Consider the following 23,324-nt stretch of genomic DNA (forward strand, 5'->3'; position numbering starts at 1 on the left):
GGTGAAAACTTAACATTTGAATGGAGGTGTGCTGTAAGTGTAAAATACATGCCAGGTTTTGAAGATTTAGTACCAAGAAAATTTGTGAACTATCTCAATAATCTGGATATTGATAACATGTTGAAATGATAAAACTGTAGATATGTTCAGTTAAATAAAATATATTATTACAATTAATTTCACCCATGTCTTTTAACTTTCTTCATGTGGCTGTTAGAAAATCTAAAATTACATGTTATAATTCTATAGGGCAGCACTAGTCTAGGATTTCTTCTGAAATATTTTTAAACACACAAAAAATAGATATTAGTATCTACAGGTAATAATTAGATTTGCCAATGTATTTTATACATTTTTCCTTACATATTTTCCTTCTATCTTAATTCACTTTTCTTATTGCTGAATTTGATTATTTAGTACTGGATCCTTGTTGAAAGAAAGGCTCTGTTGGTAGTAAACTCTCTTAGTATTTGTATTCTGATATGTCTTTATTTTGCCTTCACTCTAGAATGATAGCTGGGTATAGGATTCTAGGCTGACAGTTTTCCTCAACTCCTTGAACATTGCTTTGTAGTTTCTTATAATTTATAGATGCATGAGAAGTAATTCTTTGAAAATAATTCATCTTTTAATTCTGATAACTTTTAAAGATTTTTCTCATTTTCCTTGACCTTCTGTAGTTTTATTATGTCTCATTGTATTTGTTGGCTTTGTTTTGTTTCCAGTTTGTTCCTTGGTGTGAATTTTCCATCTGGAGACTCATAACTTCAGTTTGGGAAAGTTCTCACCCATTATGCCTTTGCCTTCCTACTAGTTAGTATCTCTGTTCTCTGCTTCTGAATGTCTATTAGATGCATGTGGAACCTCTCAGTTAGCTACCATGTCTCCTAACCTCTCTTTCATATTATCTCTTCATTGCTCTTTCCTGCATTCTGGGCTAATTCCTCAGCAGTCCGTGACAATTCATTATTTCTTCTACTGTCCCTGGTCTAGAGTTTACGTTTTGAGTTTTTTAATTTCAATGATACTACTTTAATTTTCAGAACTTGTAATTTTAAAAAGTTCAACTACCTGTTGATTTTTGCCAAATTTCATGCTCTTGGCTGGTTTTGTGTCTCCATTGGGTCACCAGGTGTTCAGTGATCCACCTGCCTGCCAACTTGCCCTCAGATCATCTCTCAGTGGTGCTTCCGACTCCCCCAGAATCCCTGCTGTGCCTTCCATCAGGCCACCACGTGTGTCCCCCACCCCTTGCTGGCTCTCAGCTCAGTCCGCATCCACTTGGGTGCTGAAGGAGCCTCAGATATGTGAATGAGATCTTTTTGTTAGACCGTGGTTCTCTGTCCTCTTGACCGTTCTGGGTTCCAACTGAATTAGCATAAGTCTGCCCTGTCTGGGGGAGCGGGGCAAGAACCCCTCTGCCTTGGAATTCCCCACGTCCCGCCTAACTCACTTCATCCTTCCCGTCAGCCCACGAGGTTGTTGAAGTACATCTGAAATCATCTATGTACACCCCCAAGCCTCATTTCTCCCTTTTCTTTGTTTCTATTCCTCAAGATCCCTTGGGACAAAACCTTCGGGCTTCTCTTTTAATCCCTTCATACCATGATCTCCTGCTCTCTCCAGCCTCATGGCTAAGTGTTACAGTGGACAGAGTGTGTGATAAGACAGCCTGAAACGGTAGGTCTTTCCGAAAACGTGTACCCGTTACTCTGTGTAACAAAAACAGAGGACAAGGTTGCAGGGACTCTGGATGTAAGGAAATGTGCTCAACCTCAAGGCCCTGTTCAATATGATATATCATATTTGATCATTCAGAAGACATATATTTTGTTGTGTAACATCTGTATAGCGATTCAGTCTGTGAAATGCTCTCCCCAACGTCTGGCTTGTTCGTGAACATGACCCTCTGAGTTAGATGTCACTATCATCTATCAGATGAAGAGACTGAGCCACAGTGATCAAGTCACTGCCCCAGATCACACATCTCCTAAGTAGAGAGCCAAGATTGAAGCCAGTGTCTCGACCTGCGTGTGAGCCACAGTACCCCGCTGATTCCAGGGTGAAGATCACTTGGGTTGTTCCCGACTTGCAGTTTTCTACGTGCTTGTTCATAGAATGCTCTTATGGAGAGGTTGAGCTTTGCTGGAGTTGTATCTCTCCCAGTCTCCAGTCTTAGGTTCATTCATTCATGCCTCTGAAAGTATTAACATTTTCAGTTATACCTGCTTTTTGGGTGGGGTCTTTCCAAGTTTCTCTTTTTCAGTAATTTGCATCCAATACAGACATTGTTAGGTCAGTGTTTAGAGAGTGATCTTTCAGTCATATCGCTGTCACAAATCCACTGCCTAGAAGAATATTGAACATAATGTCACTAACATCAGTTTAAGAAAAATTTTTTAATGTCATTTAACGTCAGTAGTAGCTGTGTGCTGCTTCTTTAAAAGCCTATCAGTTACAGCTGGAGGGTACCCCAGATTGAATCTACTGAGTGGCCTGATAAGTAAGAATGAGAGCCCAGCACTTTTTAGACAACAGAGGATCTGGTTTGGGGCCAGAAGGGTCAAGTTTGTAACCGTGGAAATGAGCAAAGCCAAATGGCTCACCTATGGATTCAATTTTCTAAGATTTTTCTGTCTCTAACTCAACTGGCTGATATACCATGAGATCTGTGAGCCAGACATTCTTTGCAAGAGAGTGGGGACAGAAAAGAGAAGTTCTGGGACTCCACCCTGTCCCCCCCCCCACCAGTTAAGACTCTGAGCTTCCACTGCAGGGGGCACGGGTTTGATCCCTGGCTGGGGAACTAGGATCCTGCATGCCATGCAGCATGGCCAAAAAATAATAAATAAATAAATAAATAAATAAATAAATAAATAAATAAATAAATGAATAAATAGAAATTTGCACTAAGAAATTTAACACAATTTTTAAAAAAAAGAAAAGAAAAGAGAAGCTTTGTTTTCCTTGATGATAGAGAAGATTCCATGGATGAGGGAAAAATAATTGCTTGATTTGGGAAACAGGAGAGAGCTCCATGGATCTGGAAGGTTCTGAAGAGAGATGAATTGGTAGATGGTGGGTAACACTGGGTAACAGGCAGCCCCAGAGAAGAGGAGAAGGTTAACTGTGTCTTGAAGAAAAGCTTTTTTGTCTTTCTCAAAGTCTTTATTTACTTCTGACCTGTGTTTTACATATTACTTTATAATCTAAGTGTTTATTTTCTTTGGCTGTGCTGTGCCACTTGTGGGATCTTAGTTCCCTGACCAGGGATCGAACCCAGGCCCTTGGCAGTGAAAGCACAGAGTCCTAACCACTGGACTGCCAGGGATTTCCCTATAATCTACGTGTTTAAATTTAGCCTTAACTTTATGTGGACTTTCCATGTATTCACGTAGCCTAACTATTTTCAATCGCATTGCATTAGTAATTATATCGTTCATTTAAATATTTCTCTGTTTTTTACTGATCATGTGAGTTGTTTCTAGTTATTTCATATTAGAAACAGTACAAACAAAACCGTATTTTTACAAAGTCTCTTTCTTTGAGTCTTCCTGCCAAAATTGGAATTACTGGGTCATTATATGATGAGTCCTAAGTGTCTTTTTCATATTGCCAGGCTGTTCTCTGAAAATATTATATTAATTTACAGTGTCACCAACCCCAGCAAACAGTGAGTTTTAGGAGCTCTGAATGTTTTTCTCATTTTATCAGATGAGGCATTACCGCATAGCTGCCTTATTTTCCTAAGCCAAACATTTGTGCGAAATGTCGTTTGCTCTTTGTATGTTTTCACCCTGGGAACTCCGTTCCTATCTTGTGTTAAATAGTTTTAATTTTCTAATTAATGGAATAGTTTTTATCCTATTTATTGTCTTTAGCCGATAAAAATATATTGGGATAATTGATGTGTCTCATAAATCTAAGTACATTTCCCCCGTTGGGAGTCAGGTTTGAGCTGTCGCGAGAGTGGGAGGGTGCCCCGCCCCCCGGAGGGGCGAGGGATGGATCAAAATCAGGAAAGAAATCGGCTGGGGTGGCCAGGTGCTGGGCCGTCCTACCGAGGCTGGGAGTGTGGGAGAGAGCCTGGAGCTGACGATGGAAAAATAGGAACTCACGATAAATGTATCAAGTCGTATCAAGAAATGGGCTAGAAATCAAAGCTAGGCGAGTATGGGGTGAAAGTACGCTTTTGTGCTTGGCGTAGGTTTTCCCTGCTCTCACCTTAGGGAAACAAAGTGACTGGAACATGTGTTGGGCCCCAGGCACCCCTGCTGCTGACTGCTGGGTCCCTGTTCTTTACCGGGCAGCAAGAGATCAATGAAAATTCCTTAGAGTGAACGTGCATTGAGAACAGGGGCTGAGATCAGTTCTTGCAATACTTCCCGGTATAATCTTAGAGCAGTTATGCAGATAAATGCAGTGTGTGTGTGTGTGTGTGTGTGTGTGTGTGTGTGTGTGTGAGAAACATATCCTCTTACAAACTTACTTTTCCCTGCAGAATATCATTGGCTTATGTGGTCTTTTAATATGCATTTTCCAATTTAAATACAATTCACCGAAATTCTTTCTTTCTAGTCTCCAGAGAATCCAGAGGGCAAGGATGGATCCAAAGTAACTAAACAGGAGGTAGGTGTTTCTTTGACATCCTGTATTTAATTATTAACTGGAATTTTTAATATCATTATGATGGTCTACATCTGAATGAATACTGTTCGAAACCAGATTGTTGAGACGACATAAACCAGAGATAAAAGTGTGGCTGTGTAGCCTCCTTAGCCTGGATAGATTTCAGTTAGGGGCACTCATGAGGCATTTTCCCACTTGCTATGTTGTTTATGTTTCTACCTGTTGGCGCTGCTGTCTGTTAAAAGGGATACTGAGAATTCCTTCTGGGCAAAGAGCGAGATAATAGGTAAATTCATCAAGGAGAACAAAGTCGGCCTTTCACAGCAAGGAAACGAAAGACTTGATTTAATAAATTCTCTGCTCCAGTGAGTGAACTATAGAGTACTTTTTGGGTTCTGAATATTTGCCTAAAAGGAGTCATCTCTAAAGTCAAAAACTATGAAGGATACGTGAAATGTCAAAATATTAAAGTTTTTTTTTTAATCAGGAAAATTCTTAGGGTTTGGGATAGTCAGACAATAAGTCAAAGAAGCTCTGTATAAAATACAGAAATCTCCAGAAAACTAGGAAGAGATGCTTGCATTTGACCTTCCGTGGTCATATCATGAACTTCTAAAAGGAGATGAGCTAAAAAAGCAGCAAGTAACTGTGATGACAGCCATTCCCTTTTGCACAGAGCTTTACAGTGTGGAAAAACTGCAGCTCCTAATCCTTGAACTTATAAACTAAAAGGGGTCATGGGAGAGACAAAAACAATATCTAGTTACGGATTCTTTGATTGGGTGACTCATACTGTGTTAATAATTCAGAGGTTGTCATGAGAGCAAAACGCCTACACACGATTTGTACAAGCAAGTTCGTTCTGCCGAATGGAAAATCTTTAACGGGATCATTTAAAAGCAAAACAAACAGAACTGCCGATAGCCAAGTCCCCACCATCCATTTACCCAGGATTCAGTGTCTAACATAGAGTTTGGGAGGTGAAGTTGGTGATCCAAAGTCAAGTCACTAAACAAATGCTTAGAACCAACCGAAAAACGTTATCATACCAAAGTTCAAATGCTTGAATTTTCTTAAAAATGGCAAAATACAATTTGTAGGACAGTTGGCTAAGTGTAATACCCCCTTAATGTTTTTAGATTTGAGCACAAAATGCATTTGGGTTTCTCCTTGGGGACTGCTATTTAAGTTGATTTGGCAGTCAGAAAACCCAGAAACCATTACACCCAGCAGATCTTGGATAGTGAAAACAGCCTTTCCCTCCCTTCCACACTAAAAACCATCAAGCTGGTTGGAATATATGTAAAAGATTTTTGCTTATACAACTGTCTTATGCATATTCTTTTACCCCCAAATTTTTATTACTTATATTTTTACATTGTTACTTCTAATAGTTTATCTGATTACATGTATTATCTTATTGCTAACAAAAGTTTCCTAGAAAAGACTCTTTTCCGTCCTTTAAGCCAACACCAGATTAAAACTCGTGATTTGCCTTCAGGACACCAACATAGTTGTTTGAAAAGGGAAAAGGTCAGTTAGTTGGTGGTGCTTTGGGGTAAGAACTGTCTGACCATATATTGATTGATTTTTTCTTTTCCCCCCAGTGAATTGACTGAATTTTCCAGTTATGTCATGAGTGTGCACAGCCTAGGCTACAGCCAATAGATATCAGTTACAAAGGGGGAATCCCCTTTTGAAATCATCTTCCACTCCATGATATTTGAAGGGTATAGTGCAGAGTATAGTATCTGGATGATAAATGCCCAAAACAATATGCTACAGTCATTACGCTGGGCAGTTTTTCAAAGCCCTTTCACCTCCATTGTTTGATCTGATCCTTAAAATAACCCTGGAATGAGGGCAGAGAGCCTTTCAGCATTTTCAGAGAGACATTCCAACCAAGGCAAACAAAAAATAGGGAACACTTGAATGCACCTGGCTGCACAGATTCCACAGTGAGCAAGCAAAAGGAGCAAACATCTCTGCCTTCATGGAGCTTCCTTTGTAGTAGGGGGAAAGAGACAGTAAATAAAAAGCGACTGAAAATTTGCCATAAAGAAAAAGAAAGCAGTGAGGGAGTAATTTATGTCAGAGAAGCGCTGTTTTGGTCAACACGTAGGAGTTATTATTCCCATTTGAAGAGAGCAAACAAGGTTCGCAGAGAGATAAATGATTTTCCCCAGGTGTCACAACTTGTAAATTGCGGAATCAGGAACCACATCTGCGTCTTCTGACTCAAAATCCCCTATCCTCCAGCCCCTTTTGGGGTCATCATAAAAATCTGGTCATGGGACTTCCCTGGCGTTCCAGAGGTTAAGACTCCGCACTCCCAATGCAAGGGGCATGGGTTCGATCCCTGGTCGGGGAAGTAAGATCCCCGGTGCCGCAGGACACAGCCAAAAAAAAAAAAAAAAAAAAAATCTGATCTCCCAGTGCCTTTTCTCTGTCTTCATTCTCCAGCCAAGGCCCTGATACACATCTTGCTCCACTTCCCAGTTTTGCAAAGAAGGGAAATTCTAATTAGCTCTTCATTTGTTTTTTTTTTTTTTTTTTTTTTTTTTTTGCGGTATGCGGGCCTCTCACTGTTGTGGCCTCTCCCGTTGTGGAGCACAGGCTCCGGACGCACAGGCCTAGCGGCCATGGCTCACGGGCCCAGCCGCTCTTCTGCGGCATGTGGGATCTTCCCGGACCGGGGCATGAACCCGTGACCCCTGCATCGGCAGGCGGACTCTCAACCTCTGCGCCACCAGGGAAGCCCTCTTCATTTGTTTTTGAAAGTTAAAAGCAACTTGACTTGTGGGCTTTTGCTTGGAAGAAGCATTAAGAAATCTCATAAAAATAAATATGCGTCTGAATTCCAGTGGAATGGCCCATATATTTCAAGCAGTATTCAGCAAAGTCCAGTGATTCTGCTTGCATCTAGCTCTCCTAGGGAATTTTGTCATATTGAGATTAGACTTCTATGTTGCTTTTGCAACCAGGACATTAAAGTGAAAGACTTCACCCTTCACCGTAGTTTTCTCCAACCCAGGGAATTACCAGGTAATCAATAAATGCTTCCTGAATAATAACATTGTATCCAGCACCTGTGTACCACAGTGACAAACCCCCACATTGTCTCTGTAACTTTTGGCCATGTGTCATTCTAAAAACCTTCCTCTTTACCCTTAGAACTGCTCTTTTGGCCACTTTTCCTGAGGACTCACAGCCAACAGATGTAGAGAAATTCTCCCTTTTTTTTTTTTTAATTTTTAATTTTTTTATTTTATTTTATTTATTTATTTTTTTTTTTTGCGGTATGCGGGCCTCTCACTGTTGTGGCCTCTCCCGTTGCGGAGCACAGGCTCCGGACGCACAGGCCCAGCGGCCATGGCTCACGGGCTCAGTCGCTCCGCGGCACGTGGGATCTTCCCGGACCAGGGCACGAACCCGTGTCTCCTGCATCGGCAGGCGGATTCTCAACCACTGCGCCACCAGGGAAGCCCCTTTTTTTTTTTTTAAAATTGAAGTATAGTTGATTTACAATATTGTGTTAGTTTCAGGTGCATACAAAGTGATTCGGTTATACACATATATGTATATATCTGTATTCTCTTTTTAAATTCATTTCCATTGTAGTTTATTACAAGATATTCAATATAGTTCCCTGTGCACTACAGTAAATCCTTGTTGTTTCTCAGGAGAAATTCTTATTATCTTTTTTTCCATAGTACTGCCCCCACAGCCTGAGTCTTCAATGAATACTTTGAATTCTAGTGTTTGAAAGAGGGAAAAAGAGCAGTCTGGTCTATTTTCTATCTGGTATATATGGTCCAATCATTTATAGATTTGAAGGCTTGTGAAAGCTGATGAAACGTTCCAGGAAGGTGTATACACTTGGTGCATAATCAGCACGGGTGACTGTGAGTGAAGGTTTGTCCCAGCCTCCTGTGTCTGCAGTGAGAAAGGAAATCTCTTAGGATGGTTACCCAAAAGGAGCGTTTAAGAGAAATCTCTTTTTTTTTTTTAGCGTAGAAAGAAGAGCTGGTACATTTGAGCAGGAAGTCATAAAATCATTTTACAGTAAAACATGTGGTTCATAGAGACGACTTGGTTTAGACAGCCTAGAAAGGCAAACTCAGTTTTTGCATTAATTTCCTGGGCTTTTTATTCTGAAAATCTTGTACTGGACCTGAATTATGAAAAGGTAGCGAGGCTTTTGGATCAGAACAGCTTCCAGGCCCTGCAGAGCAGGGCTTGGTTGGAAGTCTCTCTGGACATCCCCAGGGCGGGGCGGGGGGGGCGGGGCGGCGGATGGGGGACGGGGACCGGGGTTGGGGGCGGCTCCGACACCCCTCTGCTCTTCAGTGTGTTTGCATCTTCGCCTGGAGAGGGAGGGAGGGGAGCAGCAACCCCGGAGTTGGCGGATTTTTCAGAGGATTTGGCTTCGCTTCCATGAGATCTTACTCAGGACAGCTCGTTGGTGGATAGGGAGGCCCTTATAAGTAACGGTTAACCCGTTGGCCCCTTTTCAGGCTCCAGACTGGATGGTCAGTGAGGAGTGGCCTTGGCATTGCACCCTGCAAGCTCACACGTGGCATGTGTCTGGCGCTTACCACTCCATTTACCTCCACGTTTTACTGAGGGCTCCCGCTACAGAAGTGCAAGAGAAGGGGGTTCTGTGCAGATGCGGTGCAGATAGGAGACAGGGAAGGGAAGGCCAGCCGGGCGCACGCAGGGCGACACCAAGTGGGGAGGGATTCAGGCAAGACCTGTTCAACCCCCTGTAGCAGAGAGGCCGCCGATTTTCCTCTCAGGAGGGCAACTTTCTGAGCGCTCTTCTGCCGGCTGCACGTTCCTCGCGAGGCACTGTGGGCGGTTCCTGAAGCCGCGCAGAAGCGTTAAGCTGAGCTCTGGTTGGTAATTGGAGGATGCTCCTTTGCGCCACATGCGCAGAAAGCAGACTGAAGAAGCGCAGGTTACCCACTTGCTGCCCGGTTTCAGTGATACTGCTGCCTCTTCTTCGGGGATACCCGACACGTGCAATTCACCAGCCTGGGAAAGGCACTACAGGATTTGGGTCCTGGTTCCCAGAATCCAGGCCCCGGCTCCCATACTGTGCACCCCTTACCCCTGCAGGGACGTGTCACAGCCAACGCACAGCCTGCACAGGCTCCCCAACTCGGCACGCTTGGTTCTGTCTGCCAGCCTGAAGTCCAGCTCAGCTCTGCGCACGACCCCAAGGCCAAAATGATTCCAGAAGGCTCTGGCCCTTCATTTCCTTCTGTAGTTTAAAGAAAGATGACTTTAGCTTCCTCTGGCTGTTTTCAGCCAGAAAGTTCTTCGATGTGGAGATGGCGAGAAACATTTCTTTGACTTTGGCCTTGACCAGCTGACCTAGACTGACAGGAGAATTCCACGATTCCTTGCAGTCATGAGCCAGGCTCCTGCTGAACCCCTTAAAAGATTATCTGAGACATTTCAGCTATTGTAACGAGGCAAAGTCTGCATAAGGCAGCAAATTAGGGAAAAGCTTGAGTTTATTTTTTTCAGCCAATATTCTTGCATATCCACTGTATGTTAGGTGGTACACTGTTCTACTGGAGATAGAGCAGTGAACAAAACAGACAGAAAGTATGGAGTATTTGCTTCTGGAACACTTTTTCTTTTTTTTTTTTTTTTTTGGCGGTACGCGGGCCTCTCGCTGCTGAGGCATCTCCCGTTGCGGGGCACAGGCTCCGGACGCGCAGGCTCAGCGGCCACGGCTCACGGGCCCAGCCGCTCCGCGGCACGTGGGATCCTCCCGGACCGGGGCGCGAACCCGCGTCCCCTGCATCGGCAGGCAGACTTTCAACCACTGCGCCACCAGGGAAGCCCTGGAACACTTTTACAGAAAGGCAGTTGTACTTTCAGAAAGTGAAATCCCTCGGGGAGCCATCTTTTGCTGGTGGGAAGTAGAATATCAATTCTATACGTGTTTTTCTGAAATGCCTAGACCAGTTCTGCTCTTAGAAATTTTCTTTGCCATGTCCTTTGCTGTTAACTTGCACCATCCTTGAATAAAAGGTTTCCTTGAAAGATACCAACCTCAGCCAAGTTTCTCTAAATTTGTAAACTTCTAAATGAAAAGATGAGATTATTAAAAAGTTTATTTACATCTTCCAACGTGTGCATTTCGTAGATAAATAAATGTGTTTATTTTGTTACAGGTGAAAGGAAGTCTTGCTTGTTAACTGCCTAGGATTTGTAGCCATTCTCTTTTCTAATGTAGTAACCAGGGAGGGGACTCCTGCTATTTCGGTTTCTGCACAATTATATAAGTCTCTTTTAGTATTAATTTATAAGCTTGAGTTCCATTTGTAAGGAACAAGAGTCAGACTGGACTGGTTCTTAAATAGCACCTCAGGGTTCCTGCTGCCAGTTTTATCACAAAAGTTTGGGTCGGAGCCTAAATGTGTCTTCTTTGCCTTTCTTTGTCCACCCCGCCCTCTACTGCGAAAGGCCATTTCTTTGAACCGTGAGCCTACACCTCTTTAGGAACACTTCTTCTGGAATATTCCAATGCCCAAGACCCTTGGGGATAGTATGTTTCACTGTGCTCACCTGGGGAGAGTAATGGTACTCTTGCATTCTATTCTTTCAACAAAGTAAGACTGTAAGAATGAATTTTTAAGACTCCACCTGGTTGTGTATATAATCACCAAAAAATATGGTTTTTGTCTTTTCGTTTCCTTTGTAGCCCACCAGACGGTCTGCCAGGTTGTCAGCGGTGAGTGCTTTGGACCCCGTTGCTGTTAGCTCTTACGAATACACATCCCTCGGTCCAGAACAAAGCAGAAGGAGGATTAAGGTGGTGTTTCCCTTGAGCTCTTTTTCTTTCCTTCTTAGAATTAACCTGGGTCAGAGTTTCTGGCAACTTTGCCCGGTGTTGCCAGCAGCTCAGGTGATCAGACACGTTGGTGAAAAGCAGTGGCCAGCCCGTTTAGCAAGCGTACAAAGCCCAGGAAGCTGTTTGGATATCACCGGATCCCCGAGATGAAGAATGACGTTAGCAAAGTCCTAGCCTCCCATTCTATACCTGACCTGCTAAAGGAGTCCAGAAGTCCAATTCTCCCTCCATACCTTAGTCAGCACCTGCTGAAGGCTGTCTGAATCCATAGGCTCGAGCCTCACTTCGGATCTAGAGAATCTGAAAAAGTAACGATTTCCACTCTGCCACCTGGGGTCTCCCTCTGTGGGCCAAGGGCCAGGGAGAGGACAAGGGTTGAGATCTTTAAAGCTGGGCCCGGCTGATGTGAGCAAGCCTTGGCCAGGAGCGTGCTTCAGGCCCCCTCACCACGCTGTGCTCCCGGCTGGCTCCAGTGCTTCTTCCTGCTGTCCTGCTCTTGCACCAGTACTCCTGCCAAGACAGGGCAGCCTGCCTCCTGGTGGAGGACTGGGGTTAGTTTATGTGCACTGCCCGCTGACACACAGAGGGAAAGGGCATTGACCTCTTGGCTGATGGCACGTATCCCGGTACTAGATAGCCCGGGAGCTGCAAGCTACTGTGACCTTCAGGGAAGCATGGATTTCCTCCTCAGCCCACAGCTGTGCCTGGCACAGTGTGGGGAATCCAAGCTGAAATGGATATTGGAAACTTGTTTCTGAATTTAAAAAAAAAAAAAAAAAAAAAAACTAGTTTCTGGCTTTTCTTCTCAATATATTTTTGCTAAACTTGTTTCACAAATTATAAAAAATATATAGCAGCTTCTGGCTTTTCTTCTCAATATATTTTTGCTAAACTTGTTTCACAAATTATAAAAAATATATAGCAGCTTCTGGCTTTTCTTCTCAATATATTTTTGCTAAACTTGTTTCACGGATTTAAAGAAAAAAAAAAAAAAGAAGAAGAAGAAGAAGCAGGTTATCGGGACCATTCACAAGTTCAGAAGGATAGCCAGGTTTGGGTTCGGTGAGCGAGTGTTTCACATGAGTCCCAACCTAGGAAGCAATGTCAGAGTTACCAGGAAGATTAAGACCTGGGAGGTGTGGTCGCGTGGGTACCCAGTTAATCCAGATCCCGCCAAAAGCCCTCAAAGGTGGTGGGCTTGTCCAGTGGTATAATTTTCACTGTGGTTGAGAAGTTAAGCTTTAACTCTTTTGTAGATTTCACTGTCGATTATCCTGAAAGCCATTGTATCCCATGGATATCTAGCCTCTCAAGGCAGGGTAGATCGTGTAAGTCAAAAGCCAAAATTTCAAATAAGGCCTTTCCTGAGCGCCAGGGGCCGGCAATGTAATACCTTCCACTGACATCGTTGCCCACGGTACTGATGCAGAGCCTGCTTGGAAGCCAGTGGGGTTACAGACTACAAAGCCTCATCATTTCCTGTCCCGTCGAAAGACAAACGCTGAGTTTGGGGGAAAGGTCTGTCTTAACAGAAAACAATATGAGAGGACATCATTTGCCGTAAATTGAGAAAACAAGGGCATGTTAATACACTATATCAAAGCCCCAAATAAAGTTTTTTTAATCCTGAAATTAGAGGAGCCATGCAAGCTGATAGATGTGGGGAGGCAAGTACACATTTACAGTGGTCAGGAGGTTAAGGAAAAGAGTCCCTACTTTTCAAGCTCCACTTTTCTTTTTTTTATTTGAGAGATCGTGTCCAATGGTCCGTCTTCCAGAACCGAACTGACTACAGTTTCAGTTTATGCCCTTGATGGAGAGGGCCAGGTTCTGTATGAGCCTGAACATCTGGAGGTATTGGGGAGGAACATGTGTTTTTTTTCTCCACGGGGGCGCAGAGAGGGATTCTAAGCAGTGTTTTCTATTTAAAAACCATTCTCCCTGGTGCCACGAAAGAAGTATAATTTTTTCCTAACTCAATGAGAGAAATATTTGCCCTAATATCGCTATAGACAACCACAGGTTTACACTTGCGCAGTATCTTCATGTGCCCATCTCACACCCCTAGGAAGCAGCCGGGCTGAAGGCCTGTGTGAAGGGGCCTGGGGCCACGGGACAGGTGGGCACTGCTCCCGGGGGTGGGGAGAGCCCCACGAGGCAAGAGAAAAAGAGCTGCCCGCTGGGCTCTTTGGCTCATAGGGTCTGTGAAAGATCTTGAACTTTGGGAGCTAACAGTGGACATTGTGTCATTATAATTGTGTTCGTCATAACAAGCTCTGGGGACAGATGAGCCCAGGGTCTGGATGGGCAGGAGAGGCTCCTCACCTTGAGCTGGCCTTGGAAGAGGAAAGTAGGAAGAAGCTTCAAGCTTCAACAAGCGCCAGAAACCTGCATCGGAGGTGGAAGGATTTGGAACTGGCTCTGGAACGCTTCGCGGGCAGCTCTCTTAACTCCTGATGGGCTTTTGCCTGCGATGGTGCTAGGATTTCTAGACTGTTCCGAAGGCCGGTGTCACTGAATTCACCGAGTCATCTGGCCAAGGGCCTGAGTCGTCCCTCTTGCTGCTGTGTCGTGATAAAAGGAAGTACAGAGACGTGGGACACAGAAGCTTAAATCTGTTCCCAGAGAGCTGATCTGGCCCCGGGGAATAGTGAGTTGGCTTGCAGATCTCACCTGCCCTTCACTTGAGAGCCCGGGATGTAAATAGTGGTGAAACGCAGAGGTCTTTTTGCCGCTACATGATGCTGAAAATAGGGCGACATATTCTTTTGAAATGAACCTCATAGTCGAGATGGACTGTCTTTAGCAGTCTTGTTGCGGTTCCTTTCGGTGCTGAGGGTTTTCTTTTTTTCCGTATTTGTATAACTTCATTTATCTTTGCAGAAACCCGCTCCCCCAAAACCTGAACCTAAACCAAGAAAAACATCTGCTAAGGTAAGAGGTGCTCCCCTGCCCCGCTTTGGCGTTTTCAGCAGTGAATAAGTTATAAGCCCATATCCCAGAGTCACGCGAGGCACGATCCCATTTTACGATCCAGGCTCAATGTACGGACTAGAAAACTTCCCCCGGCTTCGGACAGGCTTTCTCTGAAGGCAGAGAGCACAACTTGGTGGTTCACTGGGAGTGTGTTTTCCGTTGGGTCCGTAAAGCGAAGGAGGTCAGAGCGTGTTGGTGTGAGAAGCCTCATGTCTGAGGCGGGGTTTGGTAGCTGCCTCGGGAACGCGCCGTTCAGACAGGGCTCCGAAGGGGTGAGCCCGGGCCCCTGGGGACACTGCTGGCGACAGCTGGAGGCATGGGGAGGGGCTTCTGCCTTCACGTAACTGATCTGAGGAGGTCAGTCCGAGGACTAATAATAATCCTAGAATAATCCATACTAGCAGATAATTAATACCGGCAAACGGTTCCATGGTGCTTATCCTATGCATAGATCCTCACATCAGCCCTACTGAGGGAGGTACACGTGTCCCGTTTGGCAGATGAGGAAACCGTGGCACAGAATTATTAAGAAATTTACCCCCAAATGGCTTTTCTGTACCCTGCCCTTCCGAGCATCGTCCCTTGCTGTGAATTTTTTGAAAACAATGTGTATGTATCATGGTGTGAGTGGGTAGTTCGGAAGCGGAACTCATTTCTGTGGCTTGGTTACTTTTATGTTTTTGGCCGCGCGGCGCAGCTTGTGGGAGCTTAGTTCCCCGACCAGGGATCGAACCCGCGCCCCCTGCAGTGGAAGCGCGGAGTCTTAACCGCTGGACCGCCAGGGAAGTCCCAGCTTGGTCTTAAAATCAGGAATTTTTCTTCCTCTGGGCCTTCCTGTTAAGCGCTTTCTCAGCTTTCTTGTCGCTGAAGCCCCAGGTCCCCACGCGCGGTGTTTCTCCTGCTGGGTCTGCCCTGGCTTCACCCACGCCCCCCTGCTGCTACCTCCCCACAGCAGAGCCACTTCTCACTTTAGCAAGAGACAGTGCCGACCAAAGACACACACGAGGGGAAATCAAAGTCCGGTGGATTTTCTAAGCTGCCTGTTACATGTTCGTGGAGCCTCAGTGTAACGCACTCGAAGCTCAGCGGAACTGAGTTTTCCATTTTCCCCCGAAAGCCGCCACGTTGGCCTTGCTCGTGTTTTTCCCCCTGTGCTTGGACGGAGGCTGGCTGAGTTTACACAACATCACACCATGTCTAACACACTCTGTTTCCCTGTGCTTTGACCCCCTGTTAGAGAGAACTGGCAACAAAGGTTAACAAAGGTGCTAAAGGGAAGAAGGAGGAAAAGCAAGAAGCTGGAAAGGAAGGTACTGCACCATCTGAAAATGGTGACACTAGAGCTGAAGAGGTACTTCCCCTAAATACCTCCCGCTGATTGAATCAGTGTCTTGAAAGCCATTGCTCGATCCTTCAGCCGGCGACCGCATGTTCATAATGTCTCTCTTTATTGCCTGTAATGTTATTGCAGATCCACATCTCTCGCTCAACTGTTAATGTCTCAGCCTCCAGAGGTACCCCACCCAGCACACTGTCAGTAAAGGGGCAGATTGAAACAGTGAGAGTTAAGGGTACAGTAGAAAATTCCGCACGTTTGCAGTGACTAGCATCAGATAGTAGTGTGGTGTTCTTTTTATCGTGAACCGAGGGAGCTCACAGGTAAAGCTTCCGTGGTCGTTTGCAAAGCAGAAAGCAATAAAGGCAGCCAAGTGTTTGTGTCCTATTTTCCTGCCTTGTCTGTTTTACACCCAGAGTTGAAGTCGGTTTTGCAGTAGAGCTGCTAAAAAAAACAGATGTTCCGAAGTGTGTGTGTGTCGGTGGGGCAGGATCTTCTTTGGCCTGTAGTTGTTTTAGTAGTAACTCTATCTTTTTTGTCTTCCGTTTTTTCACAGGCACAGAAAACTGAATCTGTAAACGAGGGAGAATGAATTGTCATGAAAATTGGGGTTGATTTTATGTACCTCTTGGGACAACTTTTAAAAGCTATTTTTACCGAGTATTTTGTAAATGCTAATTTTTTAGGACTCTACTAGTTGGCATACAAAAATATATAAGGATGGACATTTTACCTTCTCGTAGTCCTGCTTTTTGGAAATTCCCATCATCCTTGAGTAAAATAAATACCAATCTAATATTGGAAGCTGTCTGTAACATTGATTCAGCATTCCATGCACTTGCTTTAAAAATTTAGTCCTGTGCATACTGTGGTGTTTTTACTGTGCGTATTTGAATTTTTTCATGCAGTTTTTCTAGAGCAATAATCAGTGGTGCTTTTGTACCTAGGTTTTATGTGATTTTAATGAAACATGGATAGTTGTGGCCACCTGCTGACTATTTGTGGTTTAAAATAAAAGGTTTTCCTGCCTGCAAAATACCTGCCTCTTAGCAGTGTCTTTGCTAAATTTAGGCAGTGTTTCATTTTATTGTTGCAGAAGATGTAAAGAATTTCTAGTCTGTTCTGTGATGGCCTCTCTGATAAGTCAAATAGGATTGTTTCTTAATTTTCTTAATAACATTTAAAAATGTTATTTTAATAAAATCATCTGTGAGTGCCAGCGTAGAAGAATTACGTCTAATATCCTTTATACCAGAAGTGGCCCGCAACGGTCACCATATAATAAAACTTAATACAACACTATTTTATGGAAGTCCTTATAAATAGGATAGAGTTCTGCTAAACCAGGACAGTGAAAAACCATAAACTTGGACTCATCCTTGAAAATGTTCCCACCTTCAAAATAATACTAAGTTACACATTCGTATTAAAATATTTTCCGGGCTTCCCTGGTGGCGCGGTGGTTGAGAGTCCGCCTGCCGATGCAGGGGACGTGGGTTCGAGCCCCGGTCCGGGAGGATCCCACGTGCCGCGGAGCGGCTGGGCCCGTGAGCCGTGGCCGCTGAGCCTGCGCGTCTGGAGCCTGTGCTCCGCAATGGGAGAGGCCACAGCGGTGAGAGGCCCGCGTACCGCGTAAAAAAAAAAAAAAAAAAAAAAAAAAATTCCCATTGGTTGAGGACTTCACAGTTTTGCAAGCACTTTATACCCATGTGACCACATTTCAGCCTTGTGTCAACATAGGAAAGGACTTGGCCTAGGTATTGTCAGAAAGGAAAAGGAGAGTATGTGACTTTACTTCAGGCCCACAGGAAAGAGAAAAATCGGGACTTGAACCTGGTCTTGTGAATAGTGTTTCTTAAGTCTGGTTGGGCTGCTGTAACACAATACTGCAGACTGGGCATCTCATAAACAGCAGAAATTTCTTGCTCACTGTCTTGGAGGCTGGGAGTCTTGAGATCAGGTGTCGATGACGTAGGTGAGGACCCCTTTCAGGTCGCAGACTTGTCCCTGTGTCCTCATGTCGGGGAAGGGGCTGGGGACCTCTCTCTTTTATAAGAGCACTAACGCCATTCATGAGGCTCCAGCCTCATGACTTAAGCTCTTCCCAGAGGCCTCACCTGCTACCGCCATCATGTTTGGGAGTTAGGATTTCAACGTACGAACTTTGGGAGGACACACACATTCAGGCCATGGCAGTGTCCTTCTGTTTCTGGAAGGACACTGGAGCATAGGAGCTGTTGTATAAATGTAGGTTTGTTTGTCTGTTCGCATTCCTGAAGAAGTTGGGTAACTGCATGAACACCCCAGAAAAGCTGAAATCTGCAGGTTCCTCTTCGATTTGAAAAGAGATTTGAATCTTTTAAAATGGAGGATAGTAATTGCCTGTGCCGCTCAGGGACTCTTGCTAAAATGTTGTTGTTTCTCAGGGCCTTCCGTGTATTTCTCTTGTTATCAACAAAAACAAGTTCCCTCCTCCAGTGTATATTTTGGGGCTCAGAACTTAAACCTGTGTCATTGGCCTAAGTTTGTCATTAATCTACTGCAGATATCAACCATGTTATATACAGAATAATCTTGTTTATAGTTTCTTTGGCTTTTGATTATGAAATGTACCTTAACCCAAGGGTGTTAGATACGCCAAAAACCACTTTTGCCCCAAAGAAAAATAGCTGGTATCCTGTGAACACTTTACAAAAATATTTTCAATGTGCAGTAAGTACACAGTTGAAGTACATTGCTGGCTAGCTTCCAATTCAGAAGTGGAATATAAACTTAATAGGTTTCCTTTTTAAAAAGTTACAAAAATCACCTGTAGGTGATTTTTTTTAAAAAAACATCAGACATTACAATGGTATATAAAGTGTAAGTCAGAATCCTTCCTTCCCTCATTCCTATCTGCCAGAAGTAATCACTGCCCAGCCTTTTTTCTATTTTACTATGTATATATGCGTGTATATGTGCATATACCCGCACTTGTATGCACACGTGTATACATGTATACATCATTTTTAAACACTATACATTCAATTTTTTTTTTTTTTTTTTTTTTTTTCGGTATGCGGGCCTCTCTCTGCTGTGGCCTCTCCCGTTGCGGAGCACAGGCTCCGGACGCGCAGGCTCAGCGGCCATGGCTCACGGGCTCAGTCGCTCCGCGGCATGTGGGATCCTCCCGGACCGGGGCACGAACCCGCGACCCCTGCATCGGCAGGCGGACTCTCAACCACTGCGCCACCAGGGAAGCCCTATACATTCAATTTTGAATTTAATTCAACCAATGCATTGTATTTGGAGGTAAAGATGATCTCTAATATTGCAATGCTGCCAACGGTACTGCAGTAAACACTCGTATACACAAAGCTTTGCCTACTTACAGCTTTCTACTCAATTAAATAATTTCCTAATAGCGGTATGTCTGAATCAAAGGGAATGCACGTTTGATGTTTTAAGTGTTGCCTCAAAAAGCGATGCCCGTCCACTTCCATCAACAGCATATGAATGCCAACTCTTCCTGCCTTTGTCAGCACCCTTATTTTGGTCAGTCTCATAAATGAAAAATAATGCCTTACTGTTTTAATTTTCAATTTATTTTATTACTAGTAAAATTGAGCTTTCCGTAGTTTAATGTCATTTGAATTTCGTCTGTAAATTGTGATATTTTTCTATTTTTCTATTGGGGAATCAGTGTGTTTTAAATCATTATTATTTACAGTGACCACTGATGCTGTTACTTTTAATTCAGGCACACAAAGATCAGTGGTCTGTAGGCCATTGGTATATGTCTCTTAAAGCTTATGGGTATTATCACTGCCACAATGACAAAGCAAGGGAATACGTAGCCCAGAAGCCCCACACTGGTTCCCGAGAACTTGAAGACCTGAAGGGTACACTGCCAAGGGTGTGGATACACTGCCTGCAAATACATAGAAGGTTTGGGAATTCCATCCACTGCCACATTGCCTACCCCTTTGGTGGATGTATTCAAGTTAGAAAAATATGTGTTCTCCAAAATACCTGTCTGCTAACCTGCTATGAATCTACAGTGACTTTGAGTCAAATGCCCTGTAGCTGAGCAATGCACTGCTTGTCCAGTCATAAGTGGTAGTCCTAAAATTCTCCCTGAGCCTGGCCCATGGATTGTGGTGGAAGAAGAGTGGACTTTGACGAGCTTATTAAGGTTACCAGAGGGAAAGGGGTGGAGGGGGGACAGATAGATTGGGAGTTTGGGATTGACATGTACACACTATTTAAAATAGAGAACCAGGACTCCCTGGTGGTGCAATGGTTAAGAATCCACCTGCCAGGGCTTCCCTGGTGGCGCAGTGGTTGAGAGTCCGCCTGCCGATGCAGGAGACACAGATTCGTGCCCCGGTCCGGGAGGATCCCACGTGCCGCGGAGTGGCTGGGCCCGTGAGCCATGGCCGCTGAGCATGCGCGTCCGGAGCCTGTGCCCCGCAACGGGAGAGGCCACAACAGTGAGAGGCCCGCGTACTGCAAAAAAAAAAAAAAAAAAGAATCCACCTGCCAATGCAAGGGACACGGGTTCGAGCCCAGGTCCAGGAAGATCCCACATGCCGCGGAGCAACTAAGCCCGTGCGCTACAACTACTGAGCCTGTGCTGTAGAGCCCGTGAGCCACAACTACTGAGCCCACGTGCCACAACTACTGAAGCCCGCATGCCTAGAGCCTGCGCTCCACAATAAGAGAAGCCACTGCAATGAGAAGCCCGCGCACCACAACAAAGAGTAGCCCCCGCTCGCCGCAACTAGAGAAAGCCCGCGCGCAGCAACGAAGACCCAACGCAGCCAAAAATAAAGTAAATTAAAAAAAAAAAAAATCTCTCAACAACAAAAAAAATAATAAAAAAACAAATAAAATGATAACCAACAAGGACCTACTGTATAACACAGGGAGCTTGGCTCAATATTCTGTAATAACCTAAATGGTAAAAAAACTGGAGAAAGAATGGATACTTGTCTGGGTATCCATACTGAATCACTTTGCTGTCTCCCTGTAACTAACACATCATTGTTAATCAACTCTACTCCAATATAAAATAAAAATTAAAAGAAAGAAAAGAGTGGGCTTTGAGGGGCTTCCCTGGTGGCGCAGTGGTGGAGAGTCTGCCTGCCGATGCAGGGGACGCGGGTTCGTGCCCCGGTCCGGGAAGATCCCACGTGCCGCGGAGCCATGGCCGCTGAGCCTGCGCGTCCGGAGCCTGTGCTCTGCGAACAGGAGAGGCCACAGCAGTGAGAGGCCCGCGTACCAAAAAAAAAAAAAAAAAAAAAAAAAAGAGTGGGCTTTGAGAAGTAAGTGATTCTGAAATTCTCACTTTTACGTTCTGTGAAAAGATAACATGAAATAAAAGTCAAGATACGTTGGCCCAACAGTAGGTGAACTGTTTCATAAAGACTTGAATATACATTTACATAATTAAGGAGTTTGAAACAAGGTTATGAAACGATTTTTTTCCCTGTCCCCAAATTTTAGGAGATGTCACTCTTATCTAGAGGTACAAGTATTGTCCCTCAGGTTGCTAATCCCAGCAGGCACAGGAAGGCCATTTCAGCATTCAGCTGTCACCTATGCTAACGTGTCTCTTTGAATGCTTCTCTCTTAATCGTGAGTTCTGAACTTCCATTATTATTTTCTATTGTTTTTTCAGAACATTAATATAAATATCTTGCAATAATTATAATGATTAAGGTAATAATAATAAATAGGCACGATTTATTTAATATCCTGTAATAAGCACTTTTCATAAATTAATTTGGGAGAATATTTGTGAATTCCATAATTACTTTAATCTAATATTCCTATGCCTCGGTTAAAAATAAGCCTGTTTTTCCAATGCCAAATAGAGGGTCAGGCTCTTTTAAAACTGCAAAGGGAACTTGTGATTATATATCTCTCCCTCGTGCGAGAGAAGAAAGTGAAAGCCCAGTTTTAGAATTATATTTACATGTAAACTTCCTGACCTTGAATTCGGCAGTGGTTTCTTAGGTGTGACACCAAAAGCGCAAGCGACCAAATGAAAAATAGATAAATTGGACATCAAATTTAAAACTTCAAGAAAGTAAAGGGACAATCCACAGAATGTGGGAAAATATTGCAAAATCTGATGAGGGCCTAGTGTCCAGATCATATAAGGAACTCATACAATCCAACAATAAACAATTAAAAATTTTAAATGGGCAAAGGATTTGAATAGACTTTTCTCCAGAAACATATATCAGTAGTCAATATACAAGTAAAAGGATGCTGAAAATTATTAGTCATTAGGGAAATGCAAATCAAACCCATAAAGAGACAACATTTTACACTCATTATGATGACTATTTTTAAAAAAATGGAAAATAAGTGTTGGAGAGGACATGGAGAAATTGAAGCCTTGACTTATTGCTGGTGAGAAAATGGTTCAGCATCTTTGGAGAACAGTTTGGAAACTCCTCAAAAAGTTAAACAGAGTTACCAAATGAACCAGCAATTCTACTCCTAGGTATATACACAAGGTAATTGAAAACATATTCACTTAAAAACTCGTGCATGAATGTTTATAGCGGTATTTTTTTATTTTCCCAAAAGTGGAAACAATCCAGACGTCCATTCACTGATGAATGGATAAACAAAATGTAGTACATCACAGTGGAATATTATTCAGACATAAAAAAGAATAAAGTACTGACACATAGGATGAACATACCTATGCATATTCATACCACAAGGATGAACCTTGAGAACATTCTAAGTAAAAGAAGGCAGTCACAAAAACCACTTATTATATGATTACATGCATAGGTAATGTCCAAAATTGGCAAATTCATAATGACAGAAAGTAGATTCATGGTGGCCAGTAGGTAGGGAGAGGGGAGAGTGGGAAGTGACTCTTTCTGGGAACTGAGTTTCTTCTGGGGGGATAATGCAAAGGTTCTGGAATTAGTGGTGATGGTTGTACATCCTTGTAACTATACTAAAAACTACTGACTTGTACACTTTTTTAAATGACATTTACAAAGCTACTGAAAGCACAGGGCTTAGAATCAGGAGGCCTGGGTTTAAATCTCAGCGCCATTTGTCACTAACTGTGAACCCAGTCAGGTCATTTTACTTCTGCCTCTGCTTTCTCATCATTAAAATAGAGATAATATCTGTGTGACAAAGCTGTTAGGGTTGAGTGAGATAGTCACTGTGGAATCACGTAGTGCCATGCCTAAAATGCAGTAGGTTTTCCATAAATGCCAACCGAATTGAAATTGGATGAATACAAATAAGCCTTGTAGGCCTTGCGTATAGATCATGTATGTCTGTCATAGGCAGTCAATCTTGGGTCAGTGAGTCTCCTTCGTGCAAAAGAAAGATTGTGCTTCATGTCAAAGGCAATATAAGATAATGGTTAAGCCTGTAAACTGAAACCGTTGCTGCCTAGGTTCAAATCCTTTCTCTGTTTCTTACTGGCTGTATGACCATGGACAGATTACGTAGCCTGTACTCTGCATATCTTAGAGTTCCCATCTA

The 23,324-nt window shown here is 43.7% G+C and overlaps 1 protein-coding gene across 11 annotated transcripts in view; it reads left to right on the forward strand.

The window, feature by feature from the left end:
• Positions 1–16,848, forward strand: part of HMGN3 (high mobility group nucleosomal binding domain 3) — a 32,833-nt gene extending 15,985 nt beyond the window's left edge. The window contains exons 2-7 of one of the 11 annotated variants that reach the window (XM_067011278.1): positions 4,579–4,629; positions 11,351–11,380; positions 14,384–14,434; positions 15,714–15,827; positions 15,948–16,047; positions 16,369–16,848. In XM_067011278.1, the coding sequence (XP_066867379.1) occupies positions 4,579–4,629; positions 11,351–11,380; positions 14,384–14,434; positions 15,714–15,827; positions 15,948–16,047; positions 16,369–16,382 (360 nt within the window). In that variant the 3' untranslated portion in view covers positions 16,383–16,848. Of the gene's footprint in view, positions 1–4,578; positions 4,630–11,350; positions 11,462–14,383; positions 14,435–15,713; positions 15,828–15,947; positions 16,179–16,368 lie in introns of those variants that run through there. The other 10 variants (XM_067011275.1, XM_067011274.1, XM_067011276.1 and 7 more) reach the window with 10 other exon arrangements.
• The last annotated feature ends 6,476 nt before the right edge of the window (positions 16,849–23,324 follow it).

The sequence above is a fragment of the Kogia breviceps genome, chromosome 13, assembly GCF_026419965.1.
Source record: "Kogia breviceps isolate mKogBre1 chromosome 13, mKogBre1 haplotype 1, whole genome shotgun sequence".
Classification (NCBI taxonomy): Eukaryota; Metazoa; Chordata; class Mammalia; order Artiodactyla; family Physeteridae; genus Kogia; species Kogia breviceps.